General features: G+C 36.5%; 2 protein-coding genes across 3 annotated transcripts in view; both read left to right on the plus strand.

The window, feature by feature from the left end:
• Positions 1-835: 835 nt before the first annotated feature.
• Positions 836-20,317, plus strand: LOC134852129 (ATP-citrate synthase-like). Of its 2 annotated transcripts, XM_063868418.1 has the most exons (11): positions 836-2,838; positions 3,592-3,618; positions 3,976-4,082; positions 7,012-7,208; positions 9,703-9,880; positions 13,392-13,558; positions 15,586-15,797; positions 17,757-17,905; positions 18,561-18,706; positions 19,134-19,404; positions 19,844-20,317. In XM_063868418.1, exons 1-11 carry the CDS (start codon positions 1,455-1,457, stop codon positions 20,300-20,302), a joined length of 3,297 nt encoding a protein of 1,098 aa, XP_063724488.1. In that variant the 5' UTR covers positions 836-1,454; the 3' UTR covers positions 20,303-20,317. The 2 variants fall into 2 exon arrangements, with proteins under 2 accessions (XP_063724488.1, XP_063724490.1); XM_063868420.1 differs by lacking the exon at positions 3,592-3,618 and having other exon boundaries at positions 838-2,838.
• A 521-nt stretch (positions 20,318-20,838) lies between these two features.
• LOC134852077 (uncharacterized) overlaps positions 20,839-21,496 on the plus strand; it is a 68,309-nt gene continuing 67,651 nt past the window's right edge. Inside the window, exon 1 of the mRNA XM_063868356.1 lies at positions 20,839-21,223. Coding sequence (XP_063724426.1) covers positions 20,839-21,223 — 385 coding nt within the window. The remainder of the gene's footprint in view (positions 21,224-21,496) is intronic.

Raw genomic sequence — 21,496 nt, forward strand, 5'->3', positions numbered from 1 at the left:
CTGTAATAATGCAGGCAATTAAGTTATTGTGAAATTTGGTATTTTTTGAAAAAAAAAATTGACAAGATTTTCAGGTTTTGAAACTTAATTTTTTTTTTTCGTTGTCATCCTAATTAGAAGAAAACGTCTTAAATTTTTGAGTTTATGATTTTATCTGATGGCAAAATTTGAAAAAATCCGATATTTCCCATGTGAAAAAAAAGGATTACTTCGCCTGGTTTGATTTTGTCAAATGAGGATTTATCAACCATAATGTGTTGACGAATGGCTTAGTCTGCACTTGGAAAAGAATGGAAAAATTTTTTGAAAATAAATGAGCTATATCGCAGTTTGCCAATTCATTGCAAATTTTGCTAAACGGAATGCAAGTTTTGCTGTAATACTAGAAAAATAAGACACTAAAAAGACTTTCAACTTGTTTGCTCATTTTAAAATGCTTGAATTTAATATGTATAGTCTAGTGTTTTAATTGTAAATAATTTTTACCGAAAGTAGTTAGAAATCTCACAAATATAGATTATCAATATTTGTTTCAGCTGAATTGAATTCACAGTTTAAAATTTGCTGTTTTCCATATAGTTCAAGCTCTGCTATTGTGTTTTACAGTTTCTAATTAACTCCACTTTTTTTAACGGGGCGTATGGAACAAAAAGATGTCTTCTTGGATGGAAAAAGAAGGTCTCTTTAAACCGTGCTCTAATCTACCACTCTCTTTGTTACCATCAAATTGATGCCATCGGCCATGAAAGAGAGATTAAATTAAATTCGCCCCACAATGGAAACTTAAGTCAAAGCGAAAGAGACTTTCATTAGTGCTCCATGAATTGAGTGGTTACGCTTGACAGAAAGGATTGAGGGCAAAATTCTGGAAAAGCCCTTCAATTAAATTATCCAGTGCACTGTATTTCTGGCCCTCTTGGGGACATTTTGATAAAAATTTACCAAAATTTCCGGCGCTTTTTTCAGCGCATAAAGAGTTTATTGGTACCATTGGAAAACCGTAGATATATTGCAGCTTTTTATACAGATTATATCTTGAAAATATAATTCAACAGAAGTAGTTGCTTCAGAAGTATTTGCATCAGAAGTATTATTAAATAGACAAATTTGGAATGTCTTAAGGCCCTTCAAACGCGTTTTAATCATCCAACGACCTTCACATATAGAACTTACAAAATCACTGATAAAACTCGACCTTGGAGTACTGTCAGATTATCACTACATGGTCGATTTATAAGTCATACAGATACGGTGTTACTTACTGAGTTGACAATATCTCTCTAAAACCTTATTTGATTTTGACAATTTAAGCGCGATAACCACAAAAGTCTTCGTCAATGAACTAGATAAACTTACTGATTCACTTAAGAGCATTTAAGTTTATTCACGCCTGTCGACTGTTGTGTTCTGATACAAAAGAGTCGAAATTTGACGTTCAATTTCAGAGGTTCAAAATGTCGGCAAAAGCGATTTCCGAGGTAACTGGGAAGGACATTTTGGCGCGTAACATCCAAAGTGACACGCTACACAAGGGTGTCGCGGCGGCTGTCTACAAATCAACAGACCTCGATAGTTTGCCCATAGAACACCCGTGGCTGTTAACCGACCAGCTGGTTGTCAAACCAGATCAGCTGATCAAACGACGAGGAAAACTGGGTTTGCTACTCGTCAACAGAAATTATGGAGAAGTCAAAAAATGGATTTCAGAGAAACGAGGAAAAGCTGTGACTGCGGGAAAAACAACAGGAGTAATCACGAATTTTATAATAGAACCATTCTTGCCACATAAACAGGAGGAGGAGTTTTACCTGTGTATCCACTCGTCACGTGACAAAGACACCATTCTGTTTTTCCACGAGGGCGGAATAGATATCGGAGATGTCGACTCCAAAGCGCAGAAGCTGGATGTACACATCAGTTATCCAGAGTCTACGGTACCCGATGTGTCTAAACTAGTAGCAAAAGCACCTGCTAAAATACAATCCATTTTAACCCAGTTTATTTTGAATCTTTACGAAGTTTATCGAAAACTTTGCTTCACATATTTGGAAATCAACCCTTTAGTAATTACAAACGGAAACGTGTTTATTCTGGATCTTGCCGCGAAATTAGACCAAACCGCAGAGTTTTTGTGTAAAGTGCAATGGGGTGATGTTATTTTCCCGCCTCCTTTTGGCCGCGAAGCTTCTCCAGAAGAAAACTACATTGCAGAGTTGGACGCTAAAAGTGGAGCTTCTCTGAAACTGACAGTCCTAAATGAGAAGGGACGTATTTGGACTATGGTTGCGGGCGGCGGTGCTTCGGTCATTTATAGCGACACAATTTGTGATTTGGGCGGAGCTAGTGAACTTGCGAATTACGGAGAATACTCAGGAGCACCGACCGAAGGTCAGACTTACGAATATGCCAAAACGGTCTTGTCACTAATGACTAAACATCACCACGAAGAAGGAAAAGTGTTGATTATCGGAGGAGGAATTGCGAATTTCACCAACGTGGCGGCGACGTTCAAAGGAATCATTAAAGCGTTAACAGAGTACAAAGAAAAGCTAACAGAACATAAAATAGCCATTTTTGTCAGACGTGGGGGTCCGAATTACCAGGAAGGTCTGAGGGTGATGCGTGATGTTGGGAATGACCTTGGAATTGACATGCACGTGTTTGGAACTGAGACGCACATGACGGCTATTGTAGCGATGGCTCTGAAAAAGAAGCCGGTGCCTAAGAAGCCTACGCAGGACACGGCAACTGCCAGTTTCTTACTAGGTTCAGCGTCCCAGTCGGCCACCATGTCTAAGAAGAGAAGCAAAAGCGTCACCAGTGGAACCGGAAGTGCAAGTGAGTTCTGATAATTTCTGATGAATTCGTAAAAAATTTGTAAAATTAGTCAAAAAGAGTTCTAAAATAACTGAACTGAAAAAATGTAATTGAAGTCACTTTTTTTTTACAGTCAATTCAATTAGCATACAGAATATGAAGCAGAAGCTATATTTATTACTCGAATCAAGATCCGGCTCAAACAGCCATTTGATAAAAGCTCTCATTTTATCAATTAGTCACTTAGTTTAGACCCGTGACGCGTGTTCTACTAATTTACCCAAATTTTGGCAGAGATCAGTTTTAATTGTAACTTAACCAATTTGTAATTTCGTTTCCCTTCCTACTCAAGATGGACTACTTTTTTGTTTGTGCTGCCGAACTTCTTTTGCATTATCTACAGTTTGGCTTTGTTTCTGCGTTTTCTTAATTTGGATACTAATAGTTTCACAATAAAGAAAGATATTATAGAGGCGCTAACAGCCTTGAAGGGCGAAAACTAAATGGAAAAACTGTGGATACTTTATTTGAAAGTGAACGCGTATTTTAATCACAGTTGTTTAATACGCTGAAGAAAGTGTGGAGACAGTTATAGTAGTTGTGTCAGAAAATGTTGATGGGCTGAACCCTTCGTTCATACGGCCATGCTTGTTTTTTGTGTGGACCCATTTGTACCAAAGTGTGACACTTATTAGCCTTTTGTAGGGTCCCATCTGTCATACTTGTAGCAGAGTGTGACACTTATTAATCTCTGTATTGATTGTTATTTTCAAGGTGGATCAAGAAACAATAGCATCATTGGTAAGGAAACTCCACTCATAAACTTGCTGTTCTGTCTTATTGTCGTGTATCGATTCTTAACTGCAACATCAATCACAATTATCAGATTCAATATTCAAAGTTCTGTGTTGTCATACATTTTCGCAAATTGCCAATAATGTGCTCACTTGTGATGCTACTTTACCGGTTGGGTTTATAATCAGAGCCCTTCAATTGGGTTCCGAAAAATTAGGTTACCGTTTTTGAATATTTTTGTTGACTTTTATGTCCTCAAAGTTTATAATGGACTGTTTTTATTTCTCGTCAACTAAATCGTTTTAATTAAATGTTCGATCTGTGTGCGACATGACATGTATGGTTGATTTATTGTGTTGGCAGATGACACGCTTCTGGAGTCGAGACGTCGCGATGACATTCCAGCCCACACTCTGTTTGACGAAAAGAGCACCTCTATCATTTGGGGCATGCAGCCGAAGGCAGTGCAGGTAAGTCAGATCTATAGAGCGTTGTCAAAAATTCTAGCAGACAGAAATAATTAAAAAGAGAAATCTGCAAATTTTGAGCAATTTTCGGTCTTTAGGTGACTGTGAGACATTCTTTTTGTCTGAAAAATTAGTTTTTGCTAGCAAAAACTGTCAGAAAAAGGGCATTGCTCTTTTTAATTATATATGTCTGCCCGAACTTTTTGCTTGTAATTATATTCTATAATTAATGCAAAATTGTCAGCAAATTCCTCTCCGGTCTAGTAGTTTTCTTTGGTTTAGTCAAAATTGAGAAAGAAAATGTAGCTTATACTTGGTAAAGTGATTGGAATGAAAAGGGCGAAAAAGGCAATTGCTTTGCATTTTTTTCCTCCAGATGGTTTGAAGTCATCATCTACTTGTTATTATTGGCAAAAACTGTCAGATTGTAATTGGGCCTTTTCTAAATTTTATCAAAAAGTAGTTAAAAATCAGGCAGTTATTACACATGCGAGCGTAGTGATATACAACGAATCAAACTTTATTCTAACCCAACTGACATTTTAATGGCTAATTTAAACATTCCATGGCTCAGATTAGAGGACATGTGAATCTGAATCTCGAGGCTAGGGGTTTGATTCCGGCACATAACAGAAGTTTTATTTTACTAGGCTTTTTTACCTTTTTCTTTTCTTATTTCTTTATGTTACCTTTTTAGAGTTTACTTTTGTCGGTTATGTTTACGAAGTGCAGCTTGTACAGAATCAGAATATTTTTGTCCCTTAAAAAGCTTGTCTTACAAAAGCTTTTTCTCATTTTCTTGATGTTAGAAGCTCCTCTTTGTTTTTCCTTGTTTGTCTTTACTTCGTGCAGCTTTGGTATAAAGTTTTTTTGTGTCAAACATGCGAGTCAAATGTTTAGTTCCCGATTACAGGACACTTGCTTTTTAAGACATTTTTTTAAAATTGAATAGTTAATAGTTTGACTCATTTAAAAATTATTTTAAAAAGCAAGTGTCCTGTAATCGGGAACTAGAGTGTTTTTCCCCGTAATTTTTTTTAGAAATTGACTTGGCTTTACCTGTGAACCTATATTGATTCCAGTATCCTTTCCACTTGGTCTGGAGGTAATGCAGTTGCTTTGGCGTCTTATGGTCTGGGGTTCGAGTCCTGGCCGTAACTGGGGTTCAGTTCCCGGAAAAAATTGCATTGTCGGCATATTGGTTGCCTGCTTAATTTGTCGACTTATTTGACACATAACGGATATTTTTTGTGCTGAAAGCACTTTGCTCTGTAATTGCAACTATTGCTGAGTTTCTATTGCAATTAAAAAATTTACTAGCACTGTTTTTTTTGTTTTTTTTCTTCTACTTGAAAGTTTCATGCGTCCTTCATGGCTTTGGCGTAATGATGTTACGACTTAGTCAACTTATTTTGTTTCGGTTGTAGGGCAAAAATTATTTTTATTTCATTTAGGTCGGTTGTGGTGCAAAAAAATCTAAGTTGTTTATGACAATAACCTTCGTGTTTCGGCTTTTTTTTTATTCGACTCAGCGGTCGTCTACCCACTTTTTGACGGTATAGTGGCCGCTCGATAAATGGTAAAAGCGTATTAAATGCTGGTATTTGAGTTGCTGGCTGTTTTTGAAATTAATTTTTTCATTTTCAAAAAAAAAATTTTGTTTGGACAATTTTTTTTCGATCTTGTTGTTTCCGTTTCTGTTTGCTAGCATGCATTGCTATGCTTGCATTGTATCGAAATTGATGCGAATCTTCGCTTTGCCTCTGTGATAGATTTAAGTTTTCTCAAACGGTAGATAAAAAGAGCTTTAATTTGAATTAAAAACTTCTTGTTAGCGAAGCGAGCTTAGCTATTTCGTAAGCTTGTTTAATGTAATTTTATGTATCCAGCCATATAACCCAGCCCATGAAGTAATCTGGTAAGTGCTGATCAATAAGAAGTCAATTTTGTTAATTTCTAGAGTTTCACTTTCCCTCTCAATCACAAAAATATCTTCTATTCCGGCCGGTTGAAAATCTTTTTTCTTGAAAAAATTTAATTAGCTGATGAATCGTTTTTCCTCCTGAATTTAATTCTAAAGCATGGAATTAGCGTATGATTTTTAAAATAATTGTTTAGGTTTTGCTCGATAGATTTTATTCGAATACTACTATAACATTTGCAGTTGTGTTTCTTGAAATGTTCTTCATCAAATTGTGCTTCATTCGAGAAAAATAGCTTTTTATTTTCATTGTTTTTCGAAGTGGCTCTCGTCTAGCTGATTTTATTTTTGAGGTTGTGTAACACAACCTTAAAAATGAAATCAGCTAGACGAGAGCCACTTTGAAAAAAAAAAAATTTTTTTTTCTCGAATGAAGTTACAGTTTGATGGAACTAGCGCGCAGCTCCACTTCGTCCTTGTGTCTAGTTATTTGTTTGTGAGACCAGCGGAGCTGGTAACGTGATTTAATTCTACCGTTTTTCAATACAAATTTTTTTTTCTGTGTTAATTTACTGTTTTCAGTTACAAAGTAAAGAAGGTTACTTCATATTAATAACTTAGCTTATATGTTTCATTTTTGATAATTAGGTCTTCTGTCAATTATCATTTCAAGTGGACAACAGAGGTGTCAATTATATGCGGCGCATATTCCGCATATTCGATCATTTATTAATTTTCCCGCATTATTGAAATCATGTTTATCCAAGATATACACACAAAAAACGTATTTTATGTAATTTGACCTTTCTTGCATAAATCAGGATAATTTTATCGCCGCATGAAAATCATGTTTTTCCTGTATCTAATTGACAGCTCTAGTGGACAACATTTATTCTTTTATTCTTGTAACTTTTCATGTGATCAGGAGTGGCGAAAAAAGGCTATTGGTTTGAGAAGCGTTGTTTGCTTCTGCATTTTAATCATTATTTAAATAGCTTGTTTGTTCGTCAGGGAATGTTAGACTTCGACTACATCTGTTCGCGAAGCAGTGCCTCAGTGGCGGCGATGACCTACCCGTTCAGTGGAGACCACAAACAGAAGTTCTACTTTGGCCACGAGGAGATCCTCATGCCTCTGTACAAAAACATGGCAGATGCGATGAGGAAACACCCCGAGGCAGACACACTCATCAGCTTCGCCTCTCTTAGGTTACAAGCAAGAATTACACGTATTTTTTTGCCTATGTTTTTTTTAAATTGAACTGAACATCTTTTGTAGCTTTTAGTACACATGTTTACACATTCGAGGTAGCGAGCGTATTGTTATACTGAGCGTCATTTTTTTCCAGTGCAACTCGCAAATAAATGTGCTCATTTGGTGGATCTTTTGTTACATAGTATTGGCAATTTAAAAGTTTCTGCTTTATTGAGTTATCATTTGGGTGTCTACTGACTCTCAAGACCCCATTCAATAATTTACGGGGCTCTAGGAGACACAGTTAGTAGAAGCAGTAACCGCTATGTGAGCAAGTTCATGTTTTTGTAATGAAACCGATCAAAGGTGCCTACAACTAGCGGGTTTCGAAATTTTTTTTTCAGCAAAAGAAATAGTTTTTGTACATTGTAACTCCATTTTGTTATACTACAATAAAGCTAATGTCCTTCAAATCGAACCACCTATTGTTCAATAGGTGCTTAACTTGTTTAGATGTTGCCACATACACTTTTGGTGTATTTTTTTTGGCATTGGCAAGATTTTTTTCGTCAGCTGTTGCATTTAGGCTTGACTATTTATGTATCTAAGTGATCTTATCTGTTGTATCTAAATTGATTTCAAAGAAAATCAGGGCAGCAGTTGGAAAAGCTTATGAGTTCGTTAGCTGTTCGCTCTTTGTTACTGATGTATTTAGAGTTAATTTATCGGATTTTAAAAATAAGTTACATCGAGGAATTAATTCTTCTTCTTATTGGTGGATAGTGTTTGTCTATTGTGAATCGATTATAGTTAAGATGAGGACGCGCGACCACTGATAGTCTGCAGGTCGGCGGTGCGAATTCAGCTTAGTACAAAAGTTTTTTTTTACTTTTTCATGCCTTTTTTCACGTTTTTAAATTTTATGCTGTTAAGCTACTTTATACCGTTTTTTTGCTAATGTTTGAAAATTGCAGCTTCGCCTCTTTGTTGAAGTTGATGTTATAATTGATGATTGGTTTTTTGTTTATGTGCTCTGGTTTTCCTTCCGGTGAAATACACATGTTACACGTTTCATAAAAAATGCTGATTTTTTAACAATTTCTTATTTTTGGGAAAGTTTGTGTCTAACTAGGATAACAGTTTAGGTTTCTTCAATAAAAAAGACTTAAAGCAGGCTTCCATTTTTAAAAATCTATAGATAATGTAGATCTTTACCCTTGCAATAAGCAAGGGTATTGCAATCGGGTAGTAGACTTTTTTTCCCGTAAACAACTTTGTCCACTGGACTCATGGTACCTTGGTTCATTATGAATTCAAATTTCTTTTTGTCCCCAGCACACTTAGTCTGAAGGCAAGGAATACGCTTGGGACGCAAAAGGTCTCGAGTTTGAATCTGACTATGACCTGTTTTTTTTTTTTAAAAAAACGGTAAATGTTCCTGTTCAAAAAAAATTGGCCTATTATTTGTTGGCTTGTTTTGTCGGCTTAGTTGCCAGATTCAAGAATCGTTTTTTTTGCTCTAAAAAGTTTTCACTGTAATTGCCTTAAGTGTTTGTACCAACTCGATTTGTCAATTTTTTTTTTCATTGTCACTTTTATCGGGTTAATAAGTTTCGGCTTAATTTATATCGAGGTAGTGGCCTCTTATTGATTCGTTCGGGGATCGAAAAAAGTTTTGTGTGCGTGCATGTGCTCTGTGGGGAATAGGGACATACGGTTTTTTTATTAGTTAATTTTTTTTCGGCATGAAAGTTTTCTGCTCAGGTATTTTCGGGTTTGTTACCACATGGTAACTTTAAATTCAAAGTCAAGCCACCATCTGGTGCACTTGGGGGTAGAGGTGACACAACTGCTTAAGACCGATTTTTTTGACAATTTTTTTTATTTACAAAAACGATTTAGTTATTTTTAAAAAAATTCCCGCTTGATTTTAGTCAAATTTGTATAGCAAGTAGTGCGAAGCTCAGCTTCGCCTCTGTGTTTACGTTTCCTATTTTCAAAAGTTTTAGGTTTCATTCTAGATTTACTGGTGATGAAATTCACAAATTTCGTAAAATTAATATTTGCCTGCATCTTTTGTTCTATAAGTCTCTTTGGTAGTTTGCTATTGCTTTATATCGCATATGTGGAGACATTTGAGTTTCATTGCTTGATCTAAGATCAAATTTTTACGGAGAGATGTGTGCTTTGCCTTAAAGCATTATATGGCCTAAGTCTGCTGTTCTGAAATACCCTATAAGATCATTTTGGACAAACTGTGCATGCTTATCATTCAGATTTTGGTTATCTTTGGCATAAAGAAAGAAAGTTTAAACTGTTGCGGACCATAGTTTCATAACAGGTTTTAATGATCAAAAAGCTTTTTTTCTCGAATGTAGTTCGTGTTAGAGGGCTGATTCTCTTTTTTTAAGTTGATTTTTTGAGCTATGCTCTAAACCTTTCATGGAATGTTTCAAACCTTGAAAAGCTAGATTACGGGTTTTATTATTATTCTTTTAAAAATTGTAGGTCTGCGTACGACAGTGCAGTGGAGGCCATGAGTTTCCCCCAGATTAGGACAGTGGCCATCATCGCAGAGGGCATCCCGGAGAACCAGACGAGGAAACTGATCAAACTTGCCCAGCTCAAGGGAGTCCGCATCATCGGCCCAGCCACCGTCGGCGGAATCAAACCTGGATGCTTCAAGGTCAGTCCCGAATCCTTTTTAATAAAGTTTTTGTAAAGATAAACTGATGTTAAAACAAGCAAAGTACACTTATTTCTGTAGTATTCAATTTTTTTACACAGTAGCATAATAGGAGTGAACCAAATTCTTGATTTTTTTCACCGAAAATTGCCCAGTTTTGTCTAGTAAAATCATATATTTCAATGCACAGTGTGTGCGAAGTTTTTACGTTATATGAACAGCATGAGCTATAGCAATATCCACTTAATTAAAGCGCATTCACATTTTAAAGAAGTTGATTTTAAAGACCATTTCCTGATGTTTACCGATATAATGTATGAGCGTTATTAAGTTTATACAATTAGCACGAGTGAAAGTACTGTCAGTCGAGCTGTTTAGATTTTCGCGGTGAACCGCTATTGTACTCCCCCTTCTCTCTCTCTCTCTCTCTCTCTCTCTCTCTCTCTCTCTCTCTCTCCGTAGTCTTACCACAGGTAAGCCAACCACCATAGAAAAAAATATCAGCCACAATGTGAACGTAAAACAAACACTCAAAAAACCTTCCCTTCCTTAATTACAATATTTCACTTGACAGACGGGTATATATATTTTTATATAACACCAATGGGGTCTACGAGGGAGTGGCAATCGGAGGCGACAGGTGAGAGATACTATTCTTGAGAGGCCGTGGCCTAGTGGGTAAGGCGTGCGGCTCTTAATCTGGGGGTCGTGAGTTCGAATCCCATTTCGGTCACGGTCGGAGGGATCCTAAAAAAAGCTGTGTTTGAAAAGTTTTAAAGAGAATAGGCTTCATTTAAGCGTCGTGTTCGTTTAAGAGTTGAAAGAATCCAGTTTGACTTCATCATGATCTGGTCTGCCTTGTATTTTAGCTAAGCAGGTTGTTATCAATAAAGCACTTAAGTCAACAGTCCACGAAAAATTATTCTAAATTCAACCAATCATTTTGATTCAATTTAAGCATCTGGGTGATCACGAGAGCCTAGCATGGCAGGGTATGACAGCTCAAACCGGTCGATGACTCATTTTCTCACATAATAACAAGGGGTTTTTCTAATGGCCGAATAGTCGAAATTCTTACTAAATAACCTGCTTTAAATTTGAGAACAGTTACTGGTTTTCAAGCTAATTTCTGTTTTTGAATACAGAGTTCTGATTGGATGACGTAATCTTCGGGCATTTAGTCATGCATGAGGGATACCCCAATAACAGCACCAATGATTTTGAATCATATATAAGGTTTTATTTGTGTTGGGATTTGAAGATGAATTGTCTGTCCACTTCTACAGATTCGACCATATTTAACTGAAGATTAACACGATATTAAACATTTCTTAATCTATATCTGAGTTGATTGAAGTCTTAAAGCATTAAGCAATATGGTTCGATTTTCAAAATTACCGAAAATTGCCCAGTTTTGTCTAGTAAAATCATATATTTCAATGCACAGTGTGTGCGAAGTTTTTACGTTATATGAACAGCATGAGCTATAGCAATATCCACTTAATTAAAGCGCATTCACATTTTAAAGAAGTTGATTTTAAAGACCATTTCCTGATGTTTACCGATATAATGTATGAGCGTTATTAAGTTTATACAATTAGCACGAGTGAAAGTACTGTCAGTCGAGCTGTTTAGATTTTCGCGGTGAACCGCTATTGTACTCCCCCTTCTCTCTCTCTCTCTCTCTCTCTCTCTCTCTCTCTCTCTCTCTCTCTCTCTCTCTCTCTCCGTAGTCTTACCACAGGTAAGCCAACCACCATAGAAAAAAATATCAGCCACAATGTGAACGTAAAACAAACACTCAAAAAACCTTCCCTTCCTTAATTACAATATTTCACTTGACAGACGGGTATATATATTTTTATATAACACCAATGGGGTCTACGAGGGAGTGGCAATCGGAGGCGACAGGTGAGAGATACTATTCTTGAGAGGCCGTGGCCTAGTGGGTAAGGCGTGCGGCTCTTAATCTGGGGGTCGTGAGTTCGAATCCCATTTCGGTCACGGTCGGAGGGATCCTAAAAAAAGCTGTGTTTGAAAAGTTTTAAAGAGAATAGGCTTCATTTAAGCGTCGTGTTCGTTTAAGAGTTGAAAGAATCCAGTTTGACTTCATCATGATCTGGTCTGCCTTGTATTTTAGCTAAGCAGGTTGTTATCAATAAAGCACTTAAGTCAACAGTCCACGAAAAATTATTCTAAATTCAACCAATCATTTTGATTCAATTTAAGCATCTGGGTGATCACGAGAGCCTAGCATGGCAGGGTATGACAGCTCAAACCGGTCGATGACTCATTTTCTCACATAATAACAAGGGGTTTTTCTAATGGCCGAATAGTCGAAATTCTTACTAAATAACCTGCTTTAAATTTGAGAACAGTTACTGGTTTTCAAGCTAATTTCTGTTTTTGAATACAGAGTTCTGATTGGATGACGTAATCTTCGGGCATTTAGTCATGCATGAGGGATACCCCAATAACAGCACCAATGATTTTGAATCATATATAAGGTTTTATTTGTGTTGGGATTTGAAGATGAATTGTCTGTCCACTTCTACAGATTCGACCATATTTAACTGAAGATTAACACGATATTAAACATTTCTTAATCTATATCTGAGTTGATTGAAGTCTTAAAGCATTAAGCAATATGGTTCGATTTTCAAAATTACCGAAAATTGCCCAGTTTTGTCTAGTAAAATCATATATTTCAATGCACAGTGTGTGCGAAGTTTTTACGTTATATGAACAGCATGAGCTATAGCAATATCCACTTAATTAAAGCGCATTCACATTTTAAAGAAGTTGATTTTAAAGACCATTTCCTGATGTTTACCGATATAATGTATGAGCGTTATTAAGTTTATACAATTAGCACGAGTGAAAGTACTGTCAGTCGAGCTGTTTAGATTTTCGCGGTGAACCGCTATTGTACTCCCCCTTCTCTCTCTCTCTCTCTCTCTCTCTCTCTCTCTCTCTCTCTCTCTCTCTCTCTCTCTCTCTCTCTCTCTCCGTAGTCTTACCACAGGTAAGCCAACCACCATAGAAAAAAATATCAGCCACAATGTGAACGTAAAACAAACACTCAAAAAACCTTCCCTTCCTTAATTACAATATTTCACTTGACAGACGGGTATATATTTTTTGGCTATAACTCAAGCTCGTTGCAGTTGGGAAATCTGGGAATACTTTTTATCATAAAACCGAAACAATCTCGTTGTCGATGTTATATGAAGTTTCTAATAGACCAGTGACAATTAGAGGAATAAATTGTTGTTGAATATTATTAAGAGTCAATGAACGTAGTGAAGACTCTTAGATAGGTCGTGATGATTTTTTTTACGAAAAGTCATCAAATTTGTTCAGGCTCAAATTTTATTTCCTGCAGTTTAAATTTTGATTTCTTTTTAAGTTCACTTCATTTCCTCTGTTGAAAGGAAGGCAAACTCTACTATCGAACTGCAAAAGTGTAAAAGTCAAGAAAAAAAAAAGAAAAGTTAACAATGTTTTTCAGATTGGGCATACTGGAGGCATGATTGACAACGTGGTCGCCTCCAAACTCTACCGGGCAGGCAGTGTGGCTTACGTGTCTAGGAGTGGGGGCATGTCCAATGAGCTGAACAACATCATCTGCAAGAACACCAATGGGGTCTACGAGGGAGTGGCAATCGGAGGCGACAGGTGAGAGATACTATTCTTGAGAGGCCGTGGCCTAGTGGGTAAGGCGTGCGGCTCTTAATCTGGGGGTCGTGAGTTCGAATCCCATTTCGGTCACGGTCGGAGGGATCCTAAAAAAAGCTGTGTTTGAAAAGTTTTAAAGAGAATAGGCTTCATTTAAGCGTCGTGTTCGTTTAAGAGTTGAAAGAATCCAGTTTGACTTCATCATGATCTGGTCTGCCTTGTATTTTAGCTAAGCAGGTTGTTATCAATAAAGCACTTAAGTCAACAGTCCACGAAAAATTATTCTAAATTCAACCAATCATTTTGATTCAATTTAAGCATCTGGGTGATCACGAGAGCCTAGCATGGCAGGGTATGACAGCTCAAACCGGTGGATGACTCATTTTCTAACATAATAACAAGGGGCTTTTCTAATGGCCGAATAGCCGAATTACTTAATAAATAACCTGCTTTAAATTTGAGAACAGTTACTGGATTTCAAGCTAATTTCTGTTGAGTTTTTGAATAGTGAGTTCTGATTGGATGACGTAATCTTCGGGCATTTGGTCATGCATGAGGGATACCCCAATAACAGCACTTATGATTTTAAATCATACAAATGATTTTATTTGTATTGGGATTTGAAGATGAAGTGTCCACTTCTACAGATTTGACCAGTTCTGAAGGTTGACACGATATTAAACATTTCTTAATCTATATCTGAGTTGATTGAAGTCTTAAAGCATTAAGCAATATGGTTCGATTTTCAAAATTGCATCCTTGAAGGGGCTGTTTGTCTCAGATATATCGGTCAATGGACTGAAGGATCTGCGACAAAATACTTTCTGCTTAGAAGTCATAATACTCTAAATGTATTTAAACAGTTTGCCTGGCCTTTTAGTTTAGGGGTTTGATGATGCTGACCTTGACTTATACAAACCAAAAGGGCGAAGCTTGATGCTTCAAAGCCAAAGGAAAGTTTGTCATGTAATTTCACGAGAAATTGTTGAAAAATCAAATACCAGATGTATTTGGACGAAACATGAATTTTATGCTGACCGATATCTTCTTTGCTTATTTTTCATGCTTTTAAATTGTGATCTGAACTGTGGATGAATCAATTCGTCAGCGGGGTGTGCAATACGCACGATGATTTTAGCCAATAAAATGCTTTCGCGACCATCGTCTGATCGCTTGCAGTCTTGCATGCACTTCTCAATATGAAGTAAATGGTATTTTGAGAAGAAAAATTTATTGCAGTTTTCTGTTTGAGAATCCGTGTTTCTGTTTGAGAATCATCAACATTAAAACGAAAGAAAAAACTTCAGTTTAATTAGAACACATTTGAACAAGGCGCTTGCCGTTGAATTTTAAAATCTTATTCAAGTTTTTTTTAAGTTTGAGAACGAGCATCTCTTTAGCTGGTCTAAAACAACAATAGCATGGGATGAAAATTTATGATTTTATTATGAAAAAAATTAGTTTTAATAAATGGTTGCAAGTTGAGCCTCATTACGAACGCATTATGAACTCCCTTCAAATCATTAGGGTTTGTCAGATCGTACTAACATTTATTTGGCTATTTACTTTTTTCAGTTCCATTGTTAAATGCCAGTGAACGAGTGAAGTACCTGTTTAGGCTGTGTTGATGTTTTTTTCTGGGAAAAGCCATAAAATTTATCATAAAAAGTCGTGTCAATGAGGCTCAAAGTTGATATTTTTTTGTTTGACTTCTAATTTCTTTGTTAGGTTCAACTCAAATTTATTTGCTATGACAAAGAGGCAAATAACGCTCATTAATTACAAAAGTGCAAATGGCGAGAAGAAACGTGAATGACTTGTAGTTTCGAAAGTGGATTTAATTTCTATGTTTCCCCAGTGGAATAAAGTAAATAACCTTGATCCAGTTTGTTAAAATAGGGTTAGTTTATGACAAAAATGAATTATTCTTGAAGTTTAAAGAGCTTTAAGGCTTGTATTTTTCTCATTTCAGAATTCATTGCTATTTTTGCAACTGTTTATTAGATATTCACTGTATGTTGTTTCAGGTACCCTGGAACGACGTTTCTGGACCACATCTTGCGGTACGAGCAGAATCCAGACATCAAGATCATAGTGATGTTGGGAGAGGTGGGCGGTGTGGAGGAATACGTGGTGGGTAATTTGGTGAAGGAGGGGAAGATCTCGAAGCCAATTGTGGCCTGGTGTATTGGTACTTGTGCCTCCATGTTCAACTCAGATGTTCAGTTTGGACACGCAGGTTAGTTTCTTTGTTTCAGTGTCAAATTTAATGGGCGGACTATGTTTTATTAGTAAAAATATGTTTGCGTACTTTATTTTATTACGCGTATTAGTTTTTTTTTGTTAATTAAGGGCTTCAATTTTGAAATAAGGAAATCGGAAATGGTGCAAAAAATTATGTTTATTTAATGCAAAAGCCGAACTTAATTTTTATATCTCAAGCTGACAAAAAAAATTGGTTCGATTTTGTTTAACCAAAATTTTAACTCATTTCTTTAATTGATAAGTTTATTTGATTTAAAACCAATAGAGAATGGATTACCCTTGCGATAGCAACGGTATTGCAATCGGTTACTAGACTTTTTCGCGTAAACAACTTTGTCCACAGATTTCAGCATGCAGTATGTGTGTCGTATATTTGTGCTTATTAGTCTGTTACTGTCACTGTGCGTCCTTATTAGTGTTTTTCCAATAAATTCGCAGTTCAATTTTTTTACATGATATTTCTTAAGTATTTTTTGAATTTTCGATTTCATCGCTTGCGGTTTACTTTTTGTCGGCTTAGTTTTCGCTTTGTTTTTTTTTCATCCGGTTAAATCTGTTATTTGAATTATAGAATATATTTACAATATTATTGCTTTTAGTATTCTGATTTACCTCAGCTGTTTCTTTGTAATTTTTTAAACCTTGTCATCGTATATATTTCTTTTTCTTTTGTTTTTTATTAAAAACTTTGTTCTGCCCAAATGATTTCGGCCTATATTTTGTCGGCTTAGTGACGTAATTTCGAGTTGTTTCAGTGGAAACATATTTTTTATGCTCATCTGTGGATTGAACAAAATGGTACTAAACATAATAGAAACTATAATTCAAAATTTTGATAACAATTTTTTCATCGCTTTTTCTTTTTTTCGGCTAAATAGGTTTCGGCCTATAATATATCGGCCTCATATTGCATTCTTCGACGAGCGAAAAAAGTATGTGTGTCTGTGTGTTGAGGGCGAGGGGGGATTAATAACTTCTTATTAGTCTTTTTTTTTTTTAAATTTTTTTTCTTTTAGGCTTCGTAGGTTTCGGACTATATTATATCGACTTAGTTGTCTCATATTGTTTCATTTGAAGAGCAAATAATGTGTTTTGAGTGTTACGAGGGCGACGGGGACTTTTTATAAGTCTTAAATCTTGTTGATTTTTTTTCGGCTTTAAAGGTTTCTGCCAAGGTATTTGATACCGCTTGGTAAATTACCTTCTGATGCTAATTTCACATTCTTTTGTCTCGGCATGGTTTTGTTTCAAAACTTGGCTTATTCATTATGATAGATTTAGTTTTTTCGACATTTTTGATTATATAAGAGTTATGAACGTAGTGAAGACTCTTATATAGGTCTTGCTGATTTTTTTGTTTTTTTTTTCTCAGAAAAAGTTCTTGATGCACTTAGGTATATATGCACTTTAATATATAAGCTCCCATGTATGCACGTATATAAGCTTCCGTGGCTGAGTTTTGGTGTGCGAGTCTCTTAATCTCTAGGTCGCTGGTCTGAATCTCGGAGGGTGCGTATTTTTTTTTTACTTATTCGAGGCTTATTTCTAATTTTTATTATTGCACTTTATAGAGCTGTTTTTGTCGTGTTCTCGCAAGTGTTTGCGAAGCGAAGCTTCGGCTCTGTGTAAATGTTTCTATAACTGAAATCATAGAACATTTGATAACAAAATGCATTAATTAACTACTTTAAAGTGCAGCTCTGTTCATATCACCGGATCTTGTGTTGTTTTACGGCCTGTGAACGGAGCTTGGACAAATTTTCAACTACTTTTTAATGCTGTTTTGGCTAAATGCGTGCTTCTTTCTTGGAAAATATGAACAGCAAATGTGTGATGCAAAATCTCACTACAATAGAAATAGGTAAACTAGTTGTTCAAAGTTAAAATTTAATTATGGGGATGTTCAAATTGTTCCTCTTGTTGTTTTTTTCAGGCGCCTCTGCACACAATGACAGTGAGACGGCGATGGCCAAGAACAAGTTCTTGAAGGAGACTGGCTGTAGAGTACCCGATAGCTTCGACTCACTCGGAGATGAACTCAAGGCTGTCTATGACGAGTTTGTGGAAAGCGGCCAAATTAAGGTATGTCTTACTTGTCTTCGTAAGAGTAATCTTGTAATTTTTCCTTCACTTATTTCTGATAAATTAGGTCGGCTTCTATTTTTTATTGTTTTTATCATCACACTAGCGAGCTTGCTAGGGTTAGTGTATTAGTACAAACCTTCTTCTTTTCTAATCTAACTCGCACATAAAAAGTGTTCACTTATATGGAAATTTCACCGTACAATTGAAAATTACATAGCATCTGTTTTCTGCTTTATTTGTGGCCAGTCTGTGTCATTTATTAAGCGTCCGTGGCTGATTAGTTAGTTCGTGTGACTCATAATCTCTAGGTCGCAGTAGGTTTGAACCCGAAACCCCAGAATTGTTTTTTTTTACTAATTCGAGGCTTATTTCTACTTTCCCTCTTGTACGTTTCGTGATCTCGCTAGTGTTTGCGAAGCGCAAAATACCAATTGATGCATCTTTAGGAGGCATGTTTTGATAAGAACCGAAGAAAAAATGAAGTAAAATTTGATAAAATTGTCACTCAGAAAATCAATTCTGTGAAGCTGCTTTTAGATTTTCTTTCGCTTAGTTTAGACTCTGTGTTTACCTGAATTAAAGATTTCAATTTGCCGTGGTATTTTGTGCTTGTCTGTTGTCTTCCGTGCTTTAGTTTTTGCGTGCTTTGTAGGTGTTGCCCGAGATGCCTCCCCCGACAGTGCCGATGGACTACTCGTGGGCGAGGGAGTTGGGTCTGATCCGGAAGCCAGCCAGCTTCATGAGTTCCATCTGTGACGAGAGGGGAGACGAGCTCATGTACGCCGGAATGCCCATCAGGTAAGGAGATGATGTTCGTATCTATATGTAATCCCAAATTATTGGTTCTGTCTTTTTCGTTTAACCAATCTGAATCAAAGAATTTAACCGAAGACTGCTCGTCTTGACATGGGAAGTAAAGCTATTGGTACTCATCTTCACAAGTAAAACAGTGTGAAAGTGTCTAATTAATTTACAAAGAACTGTTTTTCGATCGAGTAAGTTGCTGAGGGTCACAGATATTGCCAATCATTAAAAGAAATTTGTATCATAGCGATTGATATCGATGATATCCTGGATTATGATGATAAACGCGGCTTTTGATGATAAAGAGATGATAAGTTCATTGAGAAATATATATTTATTCTGTATAGTATGAAACATGTTTTTGATATAGATCAGCCGTTTTCATAACCTGCATTATTTACCGTGGAATGTTTTGATTTAGTTCGATCATCGACGAGAACCTCGGTATCGGAGGTGTACTGGGACTCCTTTGGTTCCAGAGACGGCTGCCGGAATACGCTTTCAAGTACCTGGAAATATGTCTGATGGTGACTGCCGACCATGCAGTCTCTGGAGCTCATAACACTATTGTGTGTAGTAGAGCGGGAAAAGATCTGGTATCTTCTTTGACCAGTGGCTTGTTGACTATCGGAGAGAGATTCGGAGGTGCTCTGGATTTGGCTGCCAAGCAGTTCACAGAAGCTTATGACTCGGTACGCAGAATTTAATTGTTACGTCGCGTCGCGTCGCTTGCGATCGAGTTTAGCTGCCCGTGATTGATTTTAAAATTTTCTCTATTTTTTTTTCTTTCTTAGACCGGATGACTTTGTAATGCTCATAGATATTTTGAGCTTATAGTCATTTTTTTATTAACCCCCGAGCAGCTCCCACCTTTCAACCTTGGACCTTTCATATTCCAGGGGGGGTGTCATCCATTTTGCCGCAGCCGGTCCCACCTTGAGGAGGCGGATGACACTAAAACGCATCCAACCATGACCGAAGTGATTCGAACACACGATCTTTTTTGTAAAGGCCTCGCGTCTTACCCACCCGGCCGATCGATTTGAGATTTTAGAAATTCTGTGATCGATTTGAGATAATGGTAGTGCAAAAAAAATTCGATCTTTGGAAATTGAAATGGTTTTGTTTCAGGGTCAACACCCAAACGATTTTGTGAACAACATGCGAAAGAAAGGTCAGCTCATCATGGGCATAGGACACAGGGTCAAATCATTGAACAACCCTGACAAGAGAACTGAAATTATAAAAGAGTATGTCAAGGCTCATTTCCCCTCTACGCCTCTGTTGGAGTACGCTCTGAAGGTGGAAAAAATCACGACTTCCAAGAAACCGAACTTGATTTTGAACGTGGATGGGGTCATAGCAGTGACCTTTGTTGACCTGATGCGATTCTGTGGCTGTTTCACGAGGGAAGAAGCTCAGGAGTTCATTGATATTGGAGTGTTAAATGGGCTTTTTGTTTTGGGCCGAAGTGTGGGCTTCATCGGACACTTCCTAGACCAGAAGAGGCTGAAGCAAGGGTTGTACAGACACCCTTGGGACGATATCACTTATGTATTACCAGAACACACAGAATATGAAGAACGATGAAGACACTGAAAAGAACATTCCACACTTTGTGACTGACTTGATTTGATTGGCGCCTCAGTTTTGTAACTCAATGTGATATATTTTCATGTCTCAAAAGAAGTGTTTGATATTTGAAGGGTCATTTGTAGTCTCATTTTGGTATAAAAGCCACTTCATTTGGCAAATTTGGAGTTTTCTGAGCACTTTGGAATTATGGATTGGAAATTTCATCAAGTTTGAAGGTGTCGTTAGTAATTTTGAGGTAATGTGAATTGTATTCTAGTGCGAAAAAGTTCAATTATGTAAATCGTTTTTCCAGGAGCAATAAAATTGATTTAAGCTATTCAGTGATGGCAATTCACCTTCGGTTTAGATCACTAAAAATTTTATCAAAAGGTATTTTCTGAAGTATTTGTATTTCTGTATGACACAAAATTGTTGACAAAATGTATGGTTGTAAATTATCCACAATTTATTATTTCCCAGTATCTTTTGATTAAGTTCGATTGATTTATTACACCTCCCAAATTTGAAAACAGCCGAAGATTTTAGAAAAAATGGTTCAATCGAATGATTACATACTCAGTATTTTCAATGATTCAGTAGCAAAGAGAGAAGTCCCTTTTGAAGCGATAGAAACTTTAAAAAGCAAAATCTTACAAGTTGAAGATAGGTCAAATCTAAGTCAAGCAGCGGAATATATTTGCAACGAGATGCTTCAAGATCTAGTCGAAACAAAATGTTATTTTCTCACTTTCCATTGGCTGAAGTTCCTCTATGAAACTTTCGGAGATGTGATTTCAAAAATGAACCTAAAAAAGGCGCTGAATAGATTGTTGTTGGTGCACCGAACACTGTTCGCCGGCGATGAGTTGATGAAAAAATTGGCCTTCGACTTGTGGAGTATTGTCATTGATATCGTGCATCGGTTTCCAGGAACGAGTTAGTATTTTGAACTGCATTTTTTTTCCGTATTTAATAATGAACACAAAGGTTTTTGTTTATAATTAATGCTCGTTGTAAAAAATTGATCAAGCGAGCCTCGTTTCCAAGAAAAGCCAGAACTTCGAGGGTCTGTTTTGCATTCTGTTTGAAACTAATTTTCTTTTCATAGTAATCGAGGATAATATGATCCAATTTCTAAAATATGAATTCACTTTTTGCCTATAGAAAAGACTTTTGACCAGAATTTCTGTTTCTCACATAACACTAAAC

Source organism: Symsagittifera roscoffensis, chromosome 7, assembly GCF_963678635.1.
Source record: "Symsagittifera roscoffensis chromosome 7, txSymRosc1.1, whole genome shotgun sequence".
In the NCBI taxonomy this organism is placed as follows: domain Eukaryota; kingdom Metazoa; phylum Xenacoelomorpha; order Acoela; family Convolutidae; genus Symsagittifera; species Symsagittifera roscoffensis.